Genomic DNA, 18,222 nt, shown 5'->3' with positions numbered 1-18,222 from the left:
GCCAGAATTGAACCTGGGTCCCTGGCACTGAGGCAGCAGTGGTAACCATTGTTCATTTTTTTGCCAAACACATTAAATCTCAAACTGATGCTTCTGCCTCTGAAATAGTTTCTCCATTATCAAAACCTCTTATGGTTTTGAACACCTGCATCAAATCTCTTCACCTCTGATCTAAGGAGAACACTTTCAATTTCTCCCTACTTTACTAAAGTCCCACATTTCTGGTGCCATCGTACTAAGTTTCTTCTGCATTTTCTCGCTCTAAGGCCTTGACGTCTTTCCTGAAGTGTAGTCCCGTAGTTTAAATTGTTTCTTCTCACATTTGTCACTAAATCCATAACTTCTCTCATTGCATTGCACTTCCAAATTTTGGACAGAACAATTTATAGAATGTCTAAAATTTGACCAAACCAAAATACTGCAGTTGATACAGGATCCTGAAATAAAAGCGTAAAATGCTGGAAATAACGTGTTTAGTAGCATCTTGGGGAATTTCACAGTAACTTCATTGCAGTATTAATAAAAGTCTTGCTTGTGCCTAATAAATAAACTTTAACTTTCTTTCTCTCTTCATAGATAAACTAATGTTTAGCCCTGTTTAGAAGTTACTGATTTAAGACTTAACACTGTTTCCCTCTCTACACAGATACTTCCACACCTTCTGAACATTTTCAGCGTTTTCTGTTTCTATTACCAAATTTTGATGTTTTTTAACAAAATGACTGGACATACTTAAACGAGAGCCTCCCTGGGACCATAACTGTCGCAAATTTATTTTCTCATGTTAATGTGATAGCATTTGTCAAATTGTAAAAGTAATTATAAAAGTCGAGGTCCTTTCAGATGATCTTTCCCAACAACTGGAAATTTACAAGTTCAAAAGTACCACATTTATAATACATAATTACCTGGAAAGTTAAATATGATGATGCATCTTAAAACTTGTCTTTTCTTTAGTTAAAGAACGGATGATTTCACGGTATTCCTACAAAAATGGCAGAGAGAGAATTGAAAAATGTAAAAACACACCTGGAAGAATTGAGTGTAGCAAGATCCTCATTCTTGGATCAGGTGGCCTGTCTATCGGTCAGGCAGGAGAATTTGATTACTCTGGTTCTCAGGTAAGTTGAGGAAAAATGCGTCAGGCATAATTTGTTAACGGTCAAAGAGATTTAAACAGAACACATCTCAGTGGAAATAAATTAAGACAGTTACAGTAAATGTCTGAAGAGTACTGACCTGTATTTACAAACAATTCTTGGGTTAAGTTTAAGGATCCATGAAGTATTTCTGGGGAGTTTGTCATACTGCAATAACTAGTGTGCAATTTGAACTCTGTTTCCCCACTTTATTTGTCTTTTTGATTTTAAATTGATTTAAAACTGCCCTGACTCAAAATAATCGTCTTGATTTAACTGACTCTTTTTTGTTTTGTATCTAAATTGTGATTCTATTTCAGGCCATTAAAGCTCTGAAAGAGGAGAATGTTCAGTCTGTGCTGATTAATCCAAATATTGCAACAGTACAGACATCTAAAGGACTCGCAGACAAAGTCTACTTTCTACCAATTACTCCAGAATACGTAACACAGGTATTGCTTCCTTCACTGCAAACATAAGAATTCTTCTTAACATTTGGTTATGGTGGGTAATCCTGAGCAAAGTAATCTGTCTTTGATCACCAGTGCAAAGAAACTGTTCGTGCTCCTTGAGTTGAGGCTTGTAAAGTAAGCGAAAGGTTAAGCAACTTGTGATACGCACTGGCAGCATAGATCGTAAGTCATTTCAGTAAACTTGTTGGTATTTCATCAAAATACCTTTGCTATGTTTTGAAAGAATATTCATAGTCCTTTGAGTTAAGCAATTAATTTCAATCAGTTTGTTTTATCCACTCCGCTGCACTGTGCATCCATGTGAGGTTTCTGGAACATGGTTAAGATACTCTCCCTTTGGTTGATTTTATTGAAACAATCCAATTCTTGCTGTTGAATTCTCATTTTCAGCGCTAAACCTTAGGTGACAAATGTAAAACCACTTGTGTAACAAAAAAGTACATTTGTAAGGAATTAATTATAATTAAGAAAAGTTAGTTCAATACTATCCCTTTGGCTTTAATTTATGATTTTTGTGGCTGCTTATTTTGATCTTGTTGGCCAAACATTTGGCTCCTATCAAATTTATACTGTGGCTGCAGGGATGGAGGAGTGACTCAGTAAGTTTGTCGGAATGTCAGAGCCAGACTGAACAAGAATTTTCCAGGTTTATGTGGGTGTAGTTAATCTTTTCTGGAACAATGTATACAGGTGGCGTTGCTGCTGATGTAGGGAGAGGAAAATTAGGTACTTGCCAGCAACCCTTTCCAGAATGTTGATGTGATCAAGTATAATGTCAAGACTGTGATAGTCTGAGGGGAGGATGTAACGCATTTGGATTATGTTTTGCAAGTGCACAATTTAAAGGTAAACTAAATTATAGATATGGAGAGTTTATCTTGTGTACATATGAGGAAAAATGTGGCTGAAAATGACAAAAAAACTTGATTTTTATTACACTTTTCAGGTCTCCCAAAAACACATCCAAGAAAGATGAGAGGTCACAAGACAGCAGGTTATAGTCCAACAGATTTATTTGAAATCACAAACTGCTTTCAGAGTACTGCTCCCTTGTTTCATAGCGAGGGGGATTGAATATAAAAGTAGGGAGGTCTTGCTGCGGCTGTATAGGGCATTGGTGAGGCCGCAGCTGGAGTACTGTGTGCAGTTTTGGTCACCGTACTTACGCAAGGATGTTTTGGCCTTGGAGGTTTACTAGGCTGATACCGGAGTTGAGGGGGTTGAGCTATGAGGAGAGGCTGAATAAACTAGGCTTGTACTCGTTAGAGTTTAGAAGAATGAGAGGAGATCTCATTGAGACATATAAGATGATGAATGGGATGGATAGGATAGAGGTGGAGAGACTCTTCCTGCTCAGAAAGGACAGTAGGACTAGGGGGCACAGCCTCAAGATAAAGTGGGGGGCGGGGGGGGGAGCGGTTTAGAATGGAGTTGAGGAGGAACTTCTTCACTCAAAGGGTGGCGAATCCCTGGAATTCTCTGCCCGTTGAGGTGGTGGAGGCTGCCTCGCTAAATATTTTTAAGACGCGGGTTGATGGGTTTTTGATAAGCGAGGGGATTAAGGGTGTTATGGGGAGAGGGCGGGAATGTGGAACTGAGCCACGACAGATCAGCCATGATCTTATTGAATGGCGGGGCAGGCTCGAAGGGCTAGATGGCCTACTCCTGCTCGTATTTCTTATGTTCTTATGTCAGGATTTCACCTAAAAAAAAAACTGGACTTAAAAGTCTCATGGTGATCATGAAACCATTGTCAATTATGGTTAAAAACTCATCTGGTTTTCTAATGTCCCTTAAGGAAGAAAATCTTACATCCTTACCTGGTCTGGTCTACATGTAACTCCAGATCCACAGCAATGTGGTTGACTATTTAAAAATGCCCTCTAAAATGCCATCTAAAATGACCGAGCAAACCATTCAGTTCAAGGCCAATTAGGGATGGGCAATAGGTGCTGGCCTAGCCAGTGATGCTCATATCCAATGAATAATTGCCAGTGTAATCACTGGTTTGCACAAATGGTCCTACAATCAAAAACACAATGTTTTGTTTTATTCAACATTGGTTGAAGGGTAGATATTCGCCAAACACCTAAAGATCCTCCTCTGTTCTTAACTAAAGCCATGACACTTTCTACATGTACCTAAATGAAAAGATAGGTTCTTGGTTTAATGGATTATCTAAAAGATGACATCTTTGCAGTGCTACCTTGTTACTGCACAGCAATGTTGGCCCAGCTTATATGCTCAGTTACTAACCCATGGTCTCCTCAGAGGAGCAAATGCTACCAATGGAAGAAGATTAACAAGATGCCAGCTTGTACAGCATATCTGCAGTTAAAATGATGATTGCTGTAACTAATTCTTGAGCTCCAGGTATTGTACATAGATGAGGATAACATAATATTTTGTGTTCAGGTCATTATGAATGAACGACCAGATGGAATCCTCCTGACATTTGGTGGACAGACTGCGTTAAACTGTGGAGTGGAACTGCAAAAAAGAGGAGTTTTAGAAAAATACAAGGTCCGAGTTTTGGGGACTCCAGTTTCTTCCATTGAGATGACAGAAGATCGGAAAATATTTGTGGAAAAAATGGCAGAAATTAATGAACATGTTGTACCGAGTGAAGCTGCTTTCTGTTTGGAACAGGTAACAATCCTGATTTATTTATTGCCCTGTCCCAACTATTGCTTTCTGTTTGTTACCTGCTGGGAATGAACATGGACATTGCAGCACCACTTGCAAGTGGAATACACAGTATGTGCGATTCAACTAGTTTGTGAATGAAAAACATTTTAACAAAGCTTTCACTTTACGTTCGTTGATTTGAGCCAGAGGCTGTGAATATTCACCACATGTATACCAATTGCACTGTGCTGTGGTCGACATAATGATTTGCTGCATGTTTCTGCATGTTGTTGGATACTTGAGTATAATTTCAATAAAGTAATAATTCAGTGTACTCTTCTGTTAGGCTCAGTGTGCAGCAGAACGCCTGGGCTATCCCGTTTTGGTACGGGCTGCCTTTGCTTTGGGTGGCCTGGGCTCGGGATTTGCTCAGAACAAAGAGGAGTTGGCGGCCTTGGTGACACAAGCGTTTGCACACACATCTCAAATTCTGATTGATAAGTCTTTGAAAGGTTGGAAGGAAATAGAATATGAAGTTGTCAGAGATGCCTATGATAATTGTATCACGGTGAGTATGAAGACTCCTTCGCTTTGTGGAAAGCCAGTTTATTCTGAAAAAAAACTTTGCAAAAGCTGTTCTGAGTGGAAGTTATTAAGTTACATGATTTTTAAATGTCTACAGGTTTGCAATATGGAAAATGTGGACCCATTAGGAATCCACACAGGGGAATCAATAGTTGTTGCACCGAGCCAGACTCTGAATGATAAGGAGTATAATATGCTGAGGACCACTGCAATCAAAGTGATACGGCACTTGGGTGTTGTTGGAGAATGTAATATTCAGTATGCCCTGAACCCTGAATCTGAACAGGTACTCTGCTTGGTCCTCGTAGTTTGCTTAAGCATCTTACGAAATTAAACTTGATGAATTTTGCCTTTGCTGCTTTACCATGTAGCAAAAATTTATTTTTCATTATCGTATTATGCTTTAGTCCCGAACGTGCATGTGAATCCTAACCAATTCATGACACCAGGTTTATGCAATACCATCTCTTCTGCATGGTTGAAAACACTGTTCCCTCTTGACTGAATTGGTGCATGGCTGTAAGGCAGTCTAGAACGTACCTTGCTGTATGATAAATGGACAATGCATGGCAAAGACAAAATAGGGGTCATATGGATTGGAATCTGCTTTTTTTTCTGTGAATTTTAATAAATATATGCTTATTACATTGAAGTATATCTACCATCAGGCTATCTGTCAGTAGCTCTAGACTTAAATCATAATTATATATATATATCATTAGATATTCAGTGCATGAATCCTACATCTAACATAGCAAATTATATAAACATGCATAAAGAGATTTTATAGCACCTAAGATTTAATGGGCAATTACTTGGACAATTCCTTCCTTCGCAGCTACAATACTATTGATAGTAACATGGGATTAGAAAAATAAGATTATGAAAAGTCAGACTTGTATGTCCCTCCCCCATTCCAGTATTGTCAATTTACGAATTCTTTGGTGCTGATTTGTGAATTGTTGTCCTCTGGAAAATAAAAACATGCACATCAATGCAACTTGCATTTGCAGTGAAGTAGAATTTATGTTTAGTAACTAAATAGAATTACGTGTTTTAACAAATCCTTTTGTTACTTGAACAAAATGATTTAATTTCAAACTACAGGTTATCTAGAAATTTAAAATGATTATGATTTCATCCCAAATTTGAGTTCTGAAGATGTTAAAAGTGTTTACTTATGTAGCCAAATTTATGAAAAGGTTTGATAACTTGGCTTCCATCATTGTTTGTCAATATATCATTTTCATATCGCTTCTGTCTTCCAGTATTTTATCATTGAGGTGAATGCTCGTCTTTCCAGAAGTTCAGCTTTGGCCAGTAAAGCAACTGGTTATCCGCTGGCTTACGTTGCAGCTAAACTCTCCCTCGGCATACCCTTGCCTGTCCTAAGGTAATTCTTGCATTTCAGTTAAAAGGTTTTGTGCATGAATATAGACATTTATCCTGTGGTTTTATCACATGAGGTAAAGCGCACGTCTGTCTTCAAAGGCAAAATCCTGCACATGTTGGCAGTCTGAATTTAAAACTGAACTTGCTCTGACAGCATCTGTGCAAAGAGAAGCAGTTAACATTTCAAGTTGATGACCTTGTCAGCTGTAACTTTCCATCATCTGTGAGACTCCTTGTCTAATGTTTCTCATTGAAAATCTATTGTTCGAGTGGTCAGAGTCGTGTGATAGTATTATGATGTTTATTTGGTGGGGAGGAGATAGAGGAAGTCTCCATGGCCAGCACAAATAAACCCTTGATGTCCCCACTTGAAGCGTGACTCGATGTTGTTTTGTTGATACGTTTGTTTTTTCAATTAAGGATGATTTGGTGCATCTGCCTGTTTTAAAACTTAATGGGCCGCAACGTCATCAGAGTGGCAGTCAGCATTGGATTGCCACTCTGCCCACTTAACCTCTGCCAGATTTGTTTTGTGCCTGTTTCGCCTTACCTTCCCACTCGGGCAGCACTGCTGTCTCCAGCTTAAGAGGGTCAGAGTGAATGAGAACGTATCCTTTTTCTTAAACTGCATTAGCTACCATAAACCAGATATGCTCAAAGGTCCGACTGAAAATGACAAGCTGGTAAGTAGCTGAGATTTGCCGGGTGGGAGTAGAAATCAGAGAGCAAGATTGTCAAACAGGTTGTGTGAGCGATGATTTTTTTTCTGCTTCCAGTGCACAAACAAATTTCAAATATATTGTGATGTTGCAACATTTCTGCACTAACTCTTTCAGTAGAATCTAATAATCTTTGTCTTGTACATTTTTGTATATAAAGAGAAAGCAAACTTTAGAAAAACAGTATGACTTGTAAAAGAAGTATTTAGCTTAATTTGCTGAATTTTTGTATGTTTGATGCAGAAATTCTGTGACAAATTCCACAACTGCAAACTTTGAACCCAGTTTGGATTACTGTGTGGTGAAGATACCCCGTTGGGATCTCAGCAAGTTCTTGCGTGTAAGCACCAAAATTGGAAGCTCCATGAAGAGTGTTGGTAAGTATGGTTTAAAACCAAGCCTGCAGTACAGATTGGCTTTTTTAACACTTCGATGGATGGATTCTCTCACACTCGTAAGGAGTTTGGTTTGATCGTCAGCATCAGGGAAACAAAAGTTCGTGACCTAGTTATACCCACATTAATAAGCCTTGATAGTATGACATTGTTGATAACCTCACATAGCTAGGCTCCAGGATCACTGATCGTTTGATGCTGAAATCAACAAGTGCGTTGCAAAAGCTGCAGCTGGTATGTCCAAACTGAGTAAGAGATTGTGGAACAACAGCAACCTGACTGAGAACACCAGATTAGAAGTCAACCGAGCCCATGTTCTCCATGCACTACACTCTGTGTAGTGAGCTCTGGGCAACATATTGCTAGTCAAGAGAAAAGGCTGAACGGCCATTTTCACTGTCTCAGGAATATAGTCAGCAATTTCTACAGGGCAAAACTCACCAACTCGGAAATCTGGAGCATATTAATTTTCAACATGCTCTCGTTACTAAGCTAATGATATCTGTCTTGGCTCGGTCATGATCATTGGATGGATGAGGGCCATGTGCCCAACAACTTTCTTTATAGTGATCTAGCTACTCGGACATATCCATGTCTTTGTTAGGTGGACATCTGTAAGCACTAGGTCATGTCCATATCTTTACTCTGGACACCTTTTAAGCAAGGTATAAAGATGATGAACATTGACACAGACAGTTGGGAGATAGTTGCCAATGACTGACCTTTGAAAGCTGTCAGAATGGAGGGACGTTGGAAGAGCCAAGTCGTGGAGAAATGATAGCTAGCTGAGAAGAGGGCCAAGAGAAAACAAAGACCACAAAATCCTGTATTTCCTTTGCCCACTGTCTTCATCTGCAGTAAACTTGGCAGGGACTGCCACACTAAATTGAGGCACTTAAGCTCCACTAGGCACGGAGTTGACTGTCACGGCGCAAACCATTATCATTACAAGACTGAAGGCTGCCAAGTGATATGCTAAAAGATATTTTCTATCATTTACATTCTTTGTTTGGTGAACAAATGTTAGAATAGTCAAAATCCTCATGGATTTAGTCCAAGATTGGTCATTGTTCTTTTTTGAGTTCTGGATGTAGCTGTAATTTTCCATTGTTGCATAGTTCTGGAGATAATGAGCATTGATTTTTTTGGCACAGCAACACTTTGGGAACAAAGTAAAATTAGGAATCGGAACATTTTGCCTTGATTTTTGGGTTTCGTTTGTTTAAGCAGCAGCAGATCCTGGATGCTGCAAAAAAATCTGATTGTTTGGGGCTATTGCCATTGTCTTCAGGTGGACCTGGTTCCATTTAAATAGCAAGTACCTTTTTTAACTATGAATTTCAACAAGATTAAAAATTCTTGGCAATGTTTTGCTTTAAGCTTTCTTTAATACCAACAATATTGGTTTTGAGATACTGAACTTGAAACTGTTCACATTGAACTAATACTGCTAGATAAGTCATGATGGCCGAGTGGTGTAAGGTGCCGTGGTCAGGCCGCAGTCTCCCCTGGAGGTGTGGCTTTGAATCCCACTTCCGACAAAAATATTTTCTACCCCATCGACTACACAAAATAAACATCTGCCCCTCATCTCAGCAATTAATTGATAGTCAATGGCTTAAGGACATTTGTGGCTATTCCTCTTCCCGGTGATGTGTTTCAATACAAGGAGCAGGGTTTTTACTATCATTTGATTTGATTTCTTATTGGGGCGGCACGATAGCACAGTGGTTAGCACTGCTGCTTCACAGCTCCAGGGACCTGGGTTTGATTCCCAGCTCAGGTCACTGTCTGTGTGGAGTTTGCAGATTCTCCTTGTGTCTGTGTGGGTTTCCTCCGGGTGCTCCAGTTTCCTCCCACAGTCCAAGGATGTGTGGGTTAGGTTGATTGGCTGTGCTAAAATTGCCCCTTATTGTCCTGAGATGTGTAGATTAGAGAGATTAGTGGGCAAATATGTAGGGATATGAGGGTCAGGCATGGGTGGGATTGTGGTCGGTGCAGACTTGATGGGCCGAATGGCCTCTTTCTGTACTGTAGGTTTCTGTGATTTTTCTATAAAGAGAGGGGACGAATGTTTTTCCAGAGTTTTGTGATCTTGTTTTGTTTTTCTATCTGGTTCATTAGCTGTCCCTTCTAGCCACTTGGAGGTTAGCAGTCATATTTTGTTCAAAGATATTATTTATCTGATCACAAACTTTGTCAACTGTAAATTTCTGCTCATTTAATAATTTCTACATTTTTAAAAAGTGATACTAAATACCATAAATGATCCATGTGGCTACATCGATCCTTTAATTTTAATTAACTTAATAGATTGTAATGTGGCAGCTAGTTTCCAAATCAAAGCAATTGTCTTAGTGCTGTTTGAGGGTGGGTACTGATATTAACTTGGTACTCAGGTGCACCTTTAGCATTTCCTTTCCTCCAGCTTTATTAAGACTGTAAGCAATTACAAAGCATCAAGACTGGAGCTAAAATACCAAACTGTTTGCCAAGGTTTGCAGTCTTGGAACTGCTAGAAGGTTGCTCCTTTAGTTGGCTATTTGTGATGGGGCCCTGAGTTGTGGGATGTTACAGGGCTAATTTTTGAAAGACCTAGAGTGAGAATTCAGTATTGGTTTGATTCTTGCTCTGTTTTGGAGTCAAAGCTATTTTGAGCCAAGGTTACAGAGTGTCTCGGTGGTGGGAAAGTAGAAATGGAACCACAGCAAAATTCATCGTACAACAACTGAAATATCAATTGAGGTCAACAAACAGGCTGAGTGTTGCCTCAGCAGAACGTGTAAGTTGGCCAGATGGTTTTTTAATGTGTGTATTTGCATGTATGTGTTGTATTCACACAAATAATAAGAAACTAATTTAACTGTAATGCTTGAAATATTTTATGTTGATATTTTACTCTAATCAAATTATGCGCTGTACGTAAAAACAGAAAATGTTTATATACATTACTTCAGCCCGCATCATGTGGGGACTCTGCCTCCACAGCTCTCTGTGGCAAGGAGTTCCAACGACACTCAATTTGCTGGGAGAAGAAATTCGTCCTCATCTCAGTCTTAAATTGGTGTCCCTTTATTCTGAATCGATGTATTTTGGTCCTAGACTCCCCCATGAGGGGAAACATCCAGCACTTGCCCTGTGAAGCCTCTGTGTTTCAATGACATATCTCTCATTCTTCTAAATTCCAATGAGTAGAATGCCAACCTGTTCAACTTTTCCTCTCGAGACAATCCCTCCACACTGGGGATCATCCTTTTGAACCTTCTCTGAACTGTTTCCAATGAAATAATTTCTTTCCTTCAATAAGGGCACCAAGACTGCACACAGTACTCCAGATGGAGTCTCCACCAGTACCTTGCACATTTGCAACAAATCTTCCTTATTCTTATACTCCAACTCCCTTGAAATAAGGGCCATCGTTCCATTGGCCTTCCTGATTACCTCCTGCAGCAGTGTGCTAACTTTGTGTTTCATGCACAGGTACCCCAAGTCTCTTGGCATTGCAGTGTTCTGCAGCTTTTCTCCATTTAAATAATACTCTGATCTTGTATTCTCTCTTTCAAAATGAACAACTTCACGTTTTCCCATGTGTAATTTGTTTTAAAACAGGGGAAGTAATGGCCATTGGTCGCAATTTTGAAGAAGCATTTCAAAAAGCATTGAGAATGGTGGATGAAAACTGTGTTGGGTTTGATCATATGTTGAAGGCAGCTACTGATGAGGTACATTACAAACAATTTCACTTCAGTTATCAATTACTTTAATGGTCCAAGAATTTAGCAGCCTCCAAACAGAAAGTTCTTGCAATTTTGGAGATTGCAACGAGGGGATTTCATTCTACATAGAGACATCTATTTGAAGAAGTATCGTGCATTGCTGTATAAATCATTCAAAAAAAAAGTTACAGTTTCTGGCAGTTACTGATTCTTACTTAGCCCTTTGCTTGCATTGTTCAGTCAGAAATTCAATTTACTTTTTCTGTTCATTAATTACATTGACATTGCTAATCAAAATGAAGATTTGTGCGGAACTGTGTCGGGAAGGTTTATTTCTAGTGATGGCTGAAAAGCCTGGGGCTCCTTGAGCAGACAAACATTATTCATGGTGGAAGTTACATATCACACTTGTTGTTACAAATAAGTATTTCACCCAAATGGAGGCATGAGGTTTTTTTTTTATTTTCTTCCCAAACAAACATTTTCTAGCATTATGAATGTGCACATGGTGCTGTAATTTTTCTGCTTATGTATTTATGATTTGACCTGGTATAATCAAATAGAAGTAATTTGATACATTTACTGTAATAACATTACAATTTATTTTGACTGTAAAAAGCATCCCATGATTTCATCCCTGATTAAAATTGCTTCAGTTCTTGATTTGGTAAAGTTAAACTGACATATATGTTGAAACCACAAAGATATCTTTCCCAGGGAATTTTCCCAAACTCTAGTAGTTTAATTGTCTCCCTTGAACATTGTAACACACACATTTAGAAGGGAAAAAGCTGTGTCTTGAGTTGTTTGGATCAGTTGAAAATTTTTTCATTTGTCGTTATGTACAACCATAAGACATAGGAGCAGAATTAGGCCACTCAGCCCATCGAGTCTGCTCCGCCATTCAATCATGGCTGATTTTTTTTTCTCATCCCCATCCTCCTGCCTTTTCCCCATAACCCCTGATCCCCTTATCAATCAAGAACCTATCTCTCCGTTAAAGACATTAAATGGCCTGGCCTTCAGTGAACCTTAGTGTTCACATTGGCTTGCAGTGTAACATTATAAGTGTCTGCTGATAACATTGGCCCAGATGTTTTGGGTAAGTTCAATAACAGCGTATTGTCATTACCCCTTTTGAAATGGAGCGTAACTTTAGGATGTTGGATATGTGGAAATTCTGCAGTTATTATCTGTAGTCAGGGCTCTTCTGCAAGATATGCTGAGGTTCTCTTCCCCTGCCTCAGCTTCCCTGTCTGTATATCACTGTTGTAACCTGACATTAAGTTGCATCATTTTCGAATCAGGTGTAGCTAGGATTTTAATTGTGTGTGGCAAATATTTGATGACCAGCAAGACCTGTCACTGAAAAATAATCGCATTCATGGACTGCTATTACATGATTGAAGTGACTTTTTAAACAATTTTTTTTAACTTAAAAATTTTTTTTATAATTTAGCTTCTATCTGCACCCCATTTGTACATTCCTATCTTTAATTTATTCAAAGTAAAATATGTGATTTTATCTTACTGCCTTTTTGTTCCCTGTTTCGGGGCAGATGTGAAAATTATTTTAATGTGAGTGGCTGTTTGAACAGCCCGATGACGTCACTCTTGCTCCACATTGGGAATGCTGAGTAAGAATGCTACAATTAGTTGCAGCATTGCTGTAAAGTGATAGGGCTGAAATTCTCACCAGTAAGGCTCACTGAGGTGAGCGTTAAGCCCCTTGCTCCTCCACTGACTGCAAACTCCAGGCCAGTGCCTTTTACAAAACTTTGTACATTTTTAAAAATTCTTGTTTTCAAATCCTTTTTTCTCCCTTCCCAGTGCAGATTTTCCAGTCAGCACTAGAAAATGATGTTACCCTTTTGTCTTGGGTAGTGCTGTGTCAGTGTGAAGTAAATGAAGACAGCCCAAGTTGAATACTGATTTCCCCTATCAGGAAGAACTTAAGAGTCTTCCCTCCAGTAATGTATTTTTTGATCTGAATCTTGCATCGTGATAGGTGTCTGCACTTGTGACTCCCATCGTGGTTGCATGTTATGCGCATTTGTAGTGTCTTAATTTATACACACACAAATCCACAGTGTTCTGAGGGAAAGTTGTAGCTGGTTACCCCATTTTTACATTGATATGAACATTTTGCAGCATTCCTCCAAAATATTCAGCATCCAATTATTTTCCATAGAATAAAATCCATACAGTACAGAAGGAGGCCATTTGGCGCATCAAGTTCATACCGAACACAATCCCACCCAGGCATAACCCCCATGCGTTTACCCTGGTTAGTGCCCCTGACACCATATGGGGCAATTTGGCGTGGCCAATCCACCTAACCCGCATATGTCCGGACTGTGGGAGGAAACCGGAGCAAACCCACGCAGACACAAGGAGAATGTGCAAACTCCACATAGTCAGTGACCCAAGCTGGGAATCAAACCCAGGACCTAGGCGTTATGAAGCAGCAGTGCTAACCACTGTGCCATTGTGCCCTCTTTTACTTTTGTTTTAATGCTGATTTTAAATTAACCTTTTTAATATTGTACCATTCTGTTGAATTGTTTTGTAGGAACTTGAAACTCCTACGGATAAGAGAATCTTTGTCCTTGCTGCAGCCTTGAGGGCAGGTTATGAAATTGATCGTCTGTATGAATTGACCAGAATTGACAAGTGGTTTCTTTACAAGATGAAGAACATTGTGGAATATTCAATGAAGCTCGAGTTGTTCACAAAGGATGAACTGCCTCGTCATGATCTCCTGAAAGCTAAATGTCTTGGCTTCTCTGATAAACAGATTGCAATGGCCATACAAAGGTAAACCAGTAGGGCAATTCACAGTGACTGTATAATCCAACTTGTTTTCCAAAGTTGGAATTCTAAAAGCAATCATAATTGACTAAATAGCTAACTACTTTGATGTGATTGTTTTGTTTCCACACATCTGTAGTGTTTCTAGGCAAAACTTCAACATTGACAATTCCCTTACCCCTGACCCTTTGTAAAATTCCGGCAAGTTGACCGTGGCTCACTTGAAACATGACCACTCTCTGACTCTTACGTCTGCTGTTTCATAGGCTTGTGATTGTGATTGCTTTTCACTTGTATCTTGTGTACTCGTGTTATAGCCTGTATCATTCCAGATCAAGGGAAATAAGGCCATTCAGTTTGGACTGAAAAACTATAAATTAGATTCGCAATTTGGATTTAGACACCGACTTTGTCGTCTTCTTGTGGGGACTGATTGGGGAGGAGAGAATTGAAAAATTCACAAAGTGCCCCTTTTGCTTCTTCGTATTGTTCAAAATCTTTGTATCCAAGGGTGATGACCTATGAATTACTTTGGTTGTTTTTCTTTAGTACTGAGCTGGCAGTGAGACGATTAAGGCAGGAATGGAAAATCCTTCCTGTGGTGAAACAGATTGATACAGTAGCAGCTGAGTGGCCTGCTCAAACTAACTATCTCTATTTGACGTATAACGGTGAAGAACATGATGTCGACTTCACCAAACCTCACGTGATGGTGATTGGTTCCGGTGTATACAGAATAGGGAGCAGTGTGGAGTTTGATTGGTGTGCTGTTGGATGTATCCAACAATTACGCAAGGTTAGTCTTCAAAATTGCTCTATTGACGTCTTTTATATATTCCATAACGAGCTAATTGTGAAATGTACCTTCAGTTTATAATGCTGTAAGTAATATCTCCAATAAGTGCTGTGCTCTCTGCTGCAGGAATGCATTTTAAAAGACTCCCTGTTGACTGTAAAGTTAGTAATGATGCAATGCTAACCTCAACAGAGGTTACGTAAAGGGTTGATTACTGGAGGTGAGTGCATGCTGTCATTAGCAGTACCTCTACCTGGGCTTGTGGTTGCCTGTGAGTACTCTTTTTTTTTAATCTGCTACTAAGGGCATGCCTTCAGTATACAGATCAACTTTTCCAGAACTATTTTTATGCCATGATGTAGGTGAATGAAGATACTGATAGTCTTGACTGCCTATTATTATTCATGTTTAATGAGTATTGAAAATTTGTGACTGTAACATTGAATTTGGGCTTTTCACCAGTAGCATTTTTTTGTTGCTGCAGTAAACTTAAATTTGCTAATGGTACTATTATTGTAAGTAACAAATAGATGATTAATGGCTCCCTTCTACTCACCACCTTGGTGACAATAAGGATTCAAGTTCCCTTTTCACAAATATGTGCTCTTTACAAATTGGAGCGCATTTAACTATTTAAACTGTGAACAATAAGTAATATGGGTGACAGTGGCCCAGTGGTTAGCACTGCTGCCTCAAGTTCGATTCCGCCCTTGGTGACAATGTGGAGTTTGCACATTCTCCCTGTATCTGCATGAGTTTCTTCTGAGTGCTCCAGTTTCCTCTCCACACTCCAAAGATGTGCAGGTTAGTTGGATTGGTTATGCTAAGCTGTCACCATATATAGGTTATGTGGATCAGCCATGTGGAATAAGTGAGATTATAGGGATAGAATTTGGAGTTGTGGGGCGAGAGGGCAGGGGTTTGTTGCTACTACATAATACACCCCACATTTATTTTATGACCAGATGAGAAGGGGTCAGTTGGCTCCCCTGTATTCAACTTCCTCATTTCTTTTTCACCAGGATGTGCCTTTTCCGAATCTGAATATAGTTAACTATTTAAGCTGATAGCGATAAGGAGCCAGTTAAACAAGGTTTTCTTGAGTCAAAAGAGCAAATTTATTAACCACTAACCTGTAGAAAAATGCCAAGCATGGGGCCTTTGTGCAGTCATTTGGACTTTCCCCTTTCTCTCTCTTTCCTCTTTTTCTCTCTCTCTGCTCTCTTTTTCTCTCTTCTTTCACTCTTTTTTCTCTCGCTCTCTCTTTTTTTCTCACACACAAATGTATCAGAAAGAAGGGGAGTTGCAGCCCAAAAGAATACACAGTGTCCTTTGTTCTTGAATGTAGATTTTTAAAACACTCTAGCTGATTTGGGTTAGCTGGTTTCTTGGATGCAGTTAGATGTAGAAAATGTTGCAGTTGTTGCAGGATCCTGGTTTGCTGGTGTGTTTCTGGTAAACTTGGCTTCCTGACCTATGTGACACTTTTATTCCAATGGAGAGAGCAGCCTTCAGCCTATTTCCTCTGCTGAAGACTTCCTTGATACTGCCTGTGTCACTTGCCATCTCTCTCTGGTGGCTGTGCAGCCTTGCCTTTAAAATACTTCACCCATTGTGTACTCCAACAGGCTGTGTCCGTCTGTGACAGCATTGTTTGAATATCCGAGACTTTATTTAACAGCACTTCCTGAGATAGGTACGAGTTTTGATGGGTACCTAATATAGGAAGTGTCTCTACTTTTCCACTTCCCTGAGGGTGATTTGTCACCTTCACCTTGCAATGTGACTTTGCGTTTTTAAGTAGTTCGCACTCATTTCAGATAACAAAATTACCAGTAAGTTAGAAGTCATATTTCAAAAATAAAGTCTCATAACAGCCTCATAACACAGTATTAGCCTCAGTGTGTTAAGTACACCCCTAATAAGTGTGTACTTAACATCTTTCAGTCTTGTATATTGAGCACATAATCTTTGTACACTTCTCCGCCCACTTCATAATCGACGTTTGATCTACTAGAGTAGTAGCATGGTATACTTAATGTTCTTGAAAACTAAAGTGTTTTAAAAACTGCTAATGCTTTATTCCACACAGATGGGCTACAAGACCATAATGGTGAACTATAATCCTGAAACTGTCAGTACGGATTATGATATGTGTGACAGACTTTATTTCGATGAAATATCATTTGAGGTGAGTTATTTCTAAAATTTAACGTGCCTGGTGTATAATTCTCATTATTGTCCCTCGTATAGCAGAAATATGACTGCATTTAATAATGGAAAGAGAACTTTATTTCAAGCTAAAACTTAAAATGACTAATACGTCTGTGCGCCTGCGTGGGCGCGCCTCCGCCTGCCTGCGTAGAACTAACTTTGTTTCAGTGCATAATAATGAGGGAGCGTACCATTTAGGTTAATTATTATCCATTGGCTCATAAGCTTTATATCCTCTGTCTGGCTCCCAACCACTGCCAATTATTGTCCAGCCCCTAGTTTTTACCTCGGTTATTCTACGTACTAGGCCTGTAGGTATTATCTCACCCACCAGGGCGCGGGATGCTTACAGTCATAAAGCCTTTTTAATTCTGAGAAAGCTTTGAAACAGACCAAGCATTGAACCTTCCTGTTCCCCTTTCGTTTGCTAAGGTTGCTGCTATCCAGTTTGTCTCTCTTCAAACCTTCATTGCCAATCTGCCCAAAGCGTACTGAGGGAGGATACTGGCACTCTTTTGTTCATTCTCCTATAGAGGTTTGATTGTTCCGTGTCCTCTGATTTTGCAAATACCTAGGAACCAAATTGAACCCAGAGGCAACCTTGTTGCCCCTTTCAGGGGATTGATGGCCATTTGGGCGAATTTAACGTAAACATAGGCTTTGTGTACCTAACCAGGTATCCTGTCAAGGAGCTGCAGTCCTAAACTCTCATTTTCCATCTGTGGTGTTTGCTCAGTATTTGATTTGTATAATGGGAGAACTTGCACCTGATACTTTGCAACATCCTGGGTGACAATGCTGTAAGATGCTCAACTTGAAAGCAATGTACTAGGTTTCAGTCCAGAAAACAACAGCAGGAGGTTTGAAAAAAGAACTGTAACTAAATTATGATAACGGAAAAGACAACCTTGAGGAGCGCCTACTTTGTTATAACAGATAGAAGCGCACTTGGGAGTGAGAGATCATTAAAAACACTTCCAATGTTTCTGTTCTTTTCAGGTTGTAATGGATATATACGAACTGGAAAACCCAGAGGGTATAATTTTGTCTATGGGAGGACAGTTGCCGAACAACATTGCCATGGATCTACATCGCCAGCAGTGTCGAATCCTGGGCACTTCACCAGAATCAATTGACACAGCTGAAAACCGCTTCAAATTCTCTCGTATGCTGGATACCATTGGTATTAGCCAGCCACTGTGGAAGGAACTATCTGACACAGAGGTAGGTGTCCACGTGCCTGTCTGCCATTTATTGCAAGTAGTTAAACTATCTGACATTTCATTTATGTTTGCCATATCAAATATTTTTGGTATTGATCTGTTTCATGGCTGAATAAGGAACACAGTTATTG

General features: G+C 39.5%; 1 protein-coding gene across 2 annotated transcripts in view; it reads left to right on the top strand.

Moving 5' to 3' along the window:
• The window catches only part of cad (carbamoyl-phosphate synthetase 2, aspartate transcarbamylase, and dihydroorotase), a 93,051-nt gene that overhangs the window by 30,130 nt on the left and 44,699 nt on the right, over nucleotides 1-18,222 (top strand). For both annotated transcript variants that reach the window (XM_080192329.1, XM_080192328.1), the window contains exons 9-20: nucleotides 958-1,121; nucleotides 1,460-1,591; nucleotides 4,028-4,261; nucleotides 4,587-4,808; nucleotides 4,923-5,111; nucleotides 6,094-6,218; nucleotides 7,180-7,313; nucleotides 10,941-11,053; nucleotides 13,620-13,864; nucleotides 14,408-14,654; nucleotides 16,747-16,845; nucleotides 17,868-18,092. In XM_080192329.1, the coding sequence (XP_080048455.1) occupies nucleotides 958-1,121; nucleotides 1,460-1,591; nucleotides 4,028-4,261; nucleotides 4,587-4,808; nucleotides 4,923-5,111; nucleotides 6,094-6,218; nucleotides 7,180-7,313; nucleotides 10,941-11,053; nucleotides 13,620-13,864; nucleotides 14,408-14,654; nucleotides 16,747-16,845; nucleotides 17,868-18,092 (2,129 nt within the window). The remainder of the gene's footprint in view (nucleotides 1-957; nucleotides 1,122-1,459; nucleotides 1,592-4,027; nucleotides 4,262-4,586; nucleotides 4,809-4,922; nucleotides 5,112-6,093; nucleotides 6,219-7,179; nucleotides 7,314-10,940; nucleotides 11,054-13,619; nucleotides 13,865-14,407; nucleotides 14,655-16,746; nucleotides 16,846-17,867; nucleotides 18,093-18,222) is intronic.

The sequence above is a fragment of the Carcharhinus amblyrhynchos genome, chromosome 7 (assembly GCF_965287045.1).
Source record: "Carcharhinus amblyrhynchos chromosome 7, sCarAmb.v2.hapA, whole genome shotgun sequence".
NCBI lineage: Eukaryota > Metazoa > Chordata > Chondrichthyes > Carcharhiniformes > Carcharhinidae > Carcharhinus > Carcharhinus amblyrhynchos.
Note: the sequence above shows the minus strand (reverse complement) of the source record. Positions and strands in the feature narration are given on the sequence as shown.